Source organism: Gymnoscopelus braueri, assembly GCF_963280865.1.
Source record: "Gymnoscopelus braueri genome assembly, chromosome: 3".
Taxonomy (NCBI): domain Eukaryota; kingdom Metazoa; phylum Chordata; class Actinopteri; order Myctophiformes; family Myctophidae; genus Gymnoscopelus; species Gymnoscopelus braueri.
This window is the reverse complement of record NC_137612.1, coordinates 45,212,137-45,218,869: the sequence shown is the minus strand read 5'-3', so window position 1 is coordinate 45,218,869 and position 6,733 is coordinate 45,212,137. Positions and strand designations below refer to the sequence as shown.

The 6,733-nt window shown below is 47.7% G+C and overlaps 2 protein-coding genes across 2 annotated transcripts; both read right to left on the bottom strand.

Annotated features, from left to right (window-relative positions):
* Positions 1 to 852: 852 nt before the first annotated feature.
* On the bottom strand, positions 853 to 2,175 carry LOC308081980 (alpha-1,3-mannosyl-glycoprotein 2-beta-N-acetylglucosaminyltransferase-like; the record flags this gene model as incomplete). The annotated part of the gene is made up of 1 exon (XM_080423591.1): positions 853 to 2,175. The coding sequence occupies one exon, from the start codon at positions 2,173 to 2,175 to the stop codon at positions 853 to 855; it is 1,323 nt and encodes a 440-aa protein (XP_080279717.1).
* Positions 2,176 to 5,401: 3,226 nt separating this feature from the next.
* LOC308082373 (kelch domain-containing protein 3-like) lies at positions 5,402 to 6,433 on the bottom strand (the record flags this gene model as incomplete). The annotated part of the gene is made up of 1 exon (XM_080424101.1): positions 5,402 to 6,433. One exon carries the CDS (start codon positions 6,431 to 6,433, stop codon positions 5,402 to 5,404), a length of 1,032 nt encoding a protein of 343 aa, XP_080280227.1.
* Between the last annotated feature and the right edge of the window lie 300 nt (positions 6,434 to 6,733).

Sequence of the window (6,733 nt, the reverse complement as noted above, 5' to 3'; positions counted from 1 at the left end):
GCGAGGATACTGACATTGCCAAAACGGGACTCTGAGCTGTGTATGCCTGTGATGTCTTGAAGGCGTTTGTGAATGTGATGTAGAAGATCTGCACCCACCATGGAAACTTCGTCAATGATTAGCAGTTTTAGCTTCCCCAGCCGTGAGCGCAATGTATTTAATGCGTCCTGTTGTTAAAGTTGCATTGTGTGATCTCAGCCTCTCCTGTCTAAGCTATTTATATATTTATATTACATATTGTGATGTCACGTGAAACTGACCAATGTTAGGTGTTCTCAGAGGGACACACACACGCACGGACGGGTGATTTGTACTGGAAGGTACTGTTCCAATCAAGACTGATTGATCCTGTCTTACCTCACTTCAAAAAACATAAATGGCTTTTTGAAGTGACACACCTATTTATAGGATTTTAATTCGTCATGCGTCCCTCTAGCCAATCAAAAGCATTGGTGTCAACATATTGTCACGTGTCACGTGGAGCTTGACCAATGTTAGCTTGGCTAGGGGCCAAGCTAACACACGGCGGGACGAAGCGAAAACATACTCTCCGCCTCCGGCGGAGACAACAAGTTAAATTGGAAGTGATGATACAAAGAAATGAGTAGACAAAATTAGAACTGGAACACTATAAAATTGAAGCTAATGAATGGGTACTTGGCCACCCACCTGAACATGTATTTTCTGTTTTGTAAAGATCTGGAGAGATGCAGAGACCCCTACTACTACTGCTACTGAACAAACACGCTATAGCAATGCTATAGAGGCAATATAGTGCATTAACCCAAATACGTTTTGTTTTAACAAATAACCTATATCACTACCCTACCTTTAACTTTGATAAAAAAATATTTAAGAGTCATAGCCGGTCCATCCAGGAGGGGGCGCCAGATAAATTCTCTTTCCTCTTGACATAAATGTGACGACGCCCCTGTATGCTCCCCGTGGGACTCCAGACTTCAAGTCGGGCATGATCCCCAGGTTCTGAGCCAGGACTTTAAAGCTGTCCCTAGTAGTGTACTGTAGACGAAAGGGCCCAGATCCACTCAGCTGCCCCTGTTTGACCTCGTCATAGCTCACTACAGGGGCACTGTAAACTCTATTCTCAAACTCGTCTCTGGACGTCTTCAAGTAACTATGATCCAACCTGGTGAAAGGCACATAGTGGGAATTCAGCATCATGTAGCGAAGGTACTGGTAATAAAACTGTCCGTTGCTCACGCCATATTCACCGAAGGTAAAAGTGCGCGAAATCTCTGGCCGGATACAGGCGCGGTCGCGCCGCTGCTCAGGCTGGCGCATCCAGTCGTCCCAGAACGCAGCGGGCCACTTGGGCTCCAGCTCATCCCAGAGCTCCTTGAGCAGCATCCAGCCCAAGCCAGGGAAGAAGTCTGTCCTGTGGAGCAGCTCGGCTTTAGCGGGGTCCACAAAGCCGTCCATGCCGTTGTCATTCCAGGCCGACACGCACCACAGGCTCGGGTCAGACCTGAGGATCGGATGCAGGGCTCGGAAGTACTCGAAGAAGTCCGGCGCCACCTCCAAATCATCCTCCACGATCACGACAGAGGAGTAGGACAGGGTGTTGAACACTTGGTTGAGAGCCCAACGGTAATGTCTGCTGAGCTTGTAATAAGCCTGAAGACTGTAGCTGTGCTGCGGCTGCATCGCAACGTCCTTCAAGTCCGGTTGTTTCAGGTGAGTCACCTGATCGTCATAAGAACCTATGACCTCGGCCGTCTCTGCGTGTCCACAGTCCTGACTGACGATGATCGGGTAGAGCTCCTCTGACGGCCGATACTTTAAGAGCGCATCCAGGCAGCGTTTCACGGTGACTCTGTTACAGGCGATAACCAGTATGGGAATGGCGTCCGGTCGCGGTGCAATCCTCTGTCCAGTTCTACCTGCTGGTATCTTCAACAGTGACCGATGAATCTGGATCTGTTGGATGATCTTCTTCTGCAGCTCAAGTTCTGCCTCAAAGGTGGCAGCCGAGCGAAAAACGTCTGCTTCCACATCACGAACAGATGGCCCTTCATCCAGCTGTTCCCTCTGCTGCTCTCTATCTGGCTGGCCCGGCCGCCCACATGCGACAATTCCCAGAAGCACCAGTAGGGCAATGCAGGTGACTAACTGGAATGTACCACAAAAGGTGCGAGAGCCTCTTTTGCGAAGCATGGTCAGTGATGACAACCAAGTTGTTAAAGAATGATCCACTTGTTCCTAAGAGTTGTTTTTCTTTGTTTTATTTGACAGTTCACTTTAAATGACAAGATTTTGATGTTGACTTTATGATGTCATTGCATGATGACGTTATTATTCCATGACGTAGACTACCCAATTACGTTACTCAAACTGACAGGCCATCAATGTTAAATTATTACACGCACGCACGCACGCACGCACGCACGCACGCACACATCATACATCATACATCATACATACATCATACATACATATATGTATGGCAGTAGGGAGTGTAATGATAGTAATGTGTGTAGCAGTGGAGAGTGTAATGATAGTAATGTGTGTGCGCGTGTGTGTATGTGTCTGTGTGTGTGTGTGTGTGTGTGTGTGTGTGTGTGTGTGTGTGTGTGTGTGTGTGTGTGTGTGTGTAGTTGGTGCTTGACAGGGTAGCACAAGGACGATGAAACAAAGTTTATAACCTGAACACAGTCTAGACACTGTATTAGTCTGCACACACACACACACACACACACACACACACACACACACACACACACACACACACACACACACACACACACACACACACACACACACACAGGCAGGTAGACACAGACAATGAGGTCAGACAATGTGACAAAATGTTCTTTAATTTAATGTTTTCTCTGACTGCATGTCTGATATTCTGCTCTCTCTCTCTCTCTGTTTGTGTGTGTGTGTGTGTGTGTGTGTGTGTGTGTGTGTGTGTGTGTGTGTGTGTGTGTGTGTGTGTGTGTGTGTGTGTGTGTGTGTGTGTGTGTGTGTGTGTGTGTGTGTGTGTGTGTGTGTGTGTGTGTGTGCATGTAGTGTGCGTGTAGTGTGTGTGCGTGCGTGTGTGTGTGCATGCGTGCGTGCGTGCAACCCGCTGTCTAGACAGCTGATTATGCAGCATAATGAGCAGAGGAGGAGAGAGGGAGGGAGGGTCAGACAGGGGAGGATGGAGAGGAGAGGAGAGGAGAGGAGAGGAGAGGAGAGGAGAGGAGAGGAGAGGAGAGGAGAGGAGAGGAGAGGAGAGGAGAGGGGGGCGGGCGGGGGGGAAGAGAGGAGAGGAGAGGAGAGGAGAGGGGGTGGTATGTTACAAGACTCGCACAAATGGAAGATAGGAGAGTCAATCAATACGCAAAGAAAGTGACAGAGGCCAAGACAGACAGACAGACAGACAGACAGACAGACAGACAGACAGACAGACAGACAGACAGACAGACAGACAGACAGACAGACAGACAGTGTGTTTGTGTGTGCGTGTGGTGTGTGTGTGTGTGTGTGTGTGTGTGTGTGTGTGTGTGTGTGTGTGTGTGTGTGTGTGTGTGTGTGTGAACCTCTGTGTTCTCAGCTCAGACATGACAAATCAGTGAGTGCAAAGTAGCCTGAAAACCAGATATGCTAGTGGAAAAAAAAAGCCCTCAGCTGATTTGGTCTGGCCCCGCTGCGTATATATTTTGCAAACCGGTACGCAAAGACCCGCCCCCGCCTGCCTCTGATTGGCCAGAGCTTGTTGCCTTGTCTACAACTTGGCAACGCCCCCTTCTGTGACGCACGCGAAATTGCCTCTCACATGAGCGGACCGCATTAAATAACTCCTATACTCCTGTAGCACCAGATGTCTCCGTGGCGTGCACCGCTAAGCATTAACGGTGCAATACCAGCGCCGGGATAGAATTTTACTCCCGCCACTGTGTATTTGTCTTATCTAAAATGCGTCCTAAATAATTTTATTAGGATTATGGTTAGGTATAGTTTTTGTCGCCACCCAGCGAGGCGGACCAATTGGTGAGAACAGACTACAGCCCCTAATTAATTAAGTTAGGAAGTAGTTTGAAAAAATAAATAAAACAGTTACAACGTCTGAGGCCAAAGACGTCTCTAGTGGACTTGAGCAACGTGAGGCAACGCCGAGCGAGCCGTTCGCCTTGTCGAACGTTGAAGTCCACTACAGCCGACTCAGAGCACTATTTTCCACCACGGAATGTGACACAGTGAATAGGGGCGAAGCAGTTCCGTGTGCGTCACAGAAGGGGCCATTCAGTAGGCCAATCAGAGGCAGGCGGGGGCGGGTCTTTGTGTAACCGGTTTGCAAAATAGATATACGTGTAATGCCCTGCTCGATGTGATGGGATTTCCCTGCCCACGAAGTTTTGGGGCACCAATCAGGGCCCAATATGCAAATGTGGGACGGGTTTATCACCAGAAGCTTCTTTTGTTATTTGCCCCTTGGAAATGCAGTGATATTAGTCTGGCCATGCTAAGTTCAAAGGCCCCTGAAAACATACACGCACGCACGCACGCACGCAAGCACCACACACGCACGCACGCACGCACACACACACACAGTTTAGCAATTTATTTATGTCCACACACAGGGAAAGCATACAGGGACACAAATATTTTAGGTGCAGTAAAGGTTGCATTCACAAACTATGGTAGCAGTAGTGTATGGTGTGGTTAAAATTATAGTATCATAGGTCAAATGATCCTGTAAACAAATAATCAGGCATTCATTTGTGCTTGTTATCCTGTTATCCAATAATATATAATGTATATTCTACGTACGTTTCTATGTATATAGATCCTATATACAAACCTATACAGTAAGTTCATTCTGCTCATGTATAATACTCTCTTCATTAATGCCTCAAACATGACAGATAAGCAAACAAACAAAAAACAAACAAACAAACAAAAAACATAATAAAAAAAATCTCTACCTCTGACGTCATTTTCTCTCTAAGGGTCTGAATCCTTCTTGAACCGATGTTTCAACGATCACAATTGGCCGTGTTAACTGGAGGGAACCCGTCAGGGGTGGATGATCTCTGTCGCTGCTCTCTCTCTCACTCCCAGTACTTCTTTACAAACATCTGTTTCTGATGTCCTCCTCCTTAACTGTTCACTATCGCTTTGTTTCTACAGTCATTCCTGGTAGATATCAACTCAGTCTACAACGTCCTGTTCTTAGAGAGCTTCACCTTTGCAGCCATGTCCGTCCTGCAGTTCAGTGGGTTGTTTTCTATTCTCCTTGTATGATGCTGCTTAGTTTCTGGTGGGTATTCACTGATCACATTCTGTGCTCTGCATTCTTTCCCATGTGAATGAAGGGGAGCTCTTAAGGGCAGTGATGGCCTCGTCTTCCCCTTTCTACTGTTCCAAACGTATCTTCCTGTAGTTATCTATTTTGTTCTCAGTTGCTGTTGGTAGTCATAGCTGCCAGTTCCCACCTGATGTCTTGTGGGAGTCCCGACTGCTCCAGACCGTGATGAATAACTGCCAGCTTGCATAACGTTGTCAGACTAGGACTTAAGTCTAAGATGTACAGGTCATTGGGTGTGTATCCTCCGAAGAGGATGATACGATCTCCCACCATGCAGCAGCACATCCTACACACCGGAAAACACGGGCCTTTCCCCTTGGGCTGAACCCTTTTCCTGGAGAAAGTCTCTGGGTTGAATTTCCACAGATCGTTGAAGGTCCCATTCACACTAAACGTGAAGCCAGCAAATATGTACAGCTCTCCGATGTAGGCAAAGGCTGAGTGACCCCAGCGTCCTTCTGGAAGAAGCTGTGCAAAAGGCGTGCTCAGCCAGCAGTTGGTCTCTGTGTCAAACACTCTGATGCTGTTGTAGCAGTTGTGGAAGTTGTAGTTGTAGCCCCCAAACACAAACATCTTTGTCCCGATGATGGTGGCAGAGTGACATACTGAAGCAGGTGCCGGTGTGCCTCCGGGGTTAATTAAAGACCAGACCATTGAGGTGGTGTCCAACATATAGATGTCATTATTGTATCCGGTCTCCTGGAATCCACCAAAGACATACATGACCTTCCCCAAGACACAGGCTGAGTGGTTGCACCTCGCCTCCGGAACAGCCCCGGAACTTTCGGGCTTCAACCATCTGTGGGTGTCGACATCGAATGCATAAAGTGTGTTGCAGTACATGGTTGTGACAGTAATCCCGCCCCATATGTAGATGGCATCTTCTATCAGCACGGCTGTGTGGCTGTAGCGCACAGAGGGGACCTCGAGGGGACGTTCCCCTTGGCCAGTCGGCAACCTCGTCCAGCGCAGAGACACTGTGTTGAAGACGTCCACCTCCATCTGACCCATGTGTTGGTTGATGTTACCGTACACTCCAAAGGAGTACACCTTGTGTCCTACTGCCACAGCAGCATGGAAGATCTTTGGTCCTTGTTTCAGATGCACCGTCCAGTGCAACATTTCACACACCAGACCGTCTACAAAGCAGACTCACTAAATGTTACCTTGTAAAAGAATGGAGTGCTATTGTGTGTGCTACCACTTATGTTGTATACAGCGGCACAAAGATCAGACAAAGCTTGGCCATGGCCAATCAGGGAAGCCGATTCCCATTGATCTCCTCAAGTATGATCACCATAGCCCAATGGTTCTCAATCTGTGTTAAGTTATGTGAATACTTCTTAAAATCTATTACTTATTGAAGGACGACTTCAGCCACTTTCAACCTGTCTTCATATATATGTCACAGGGTGAATGGAG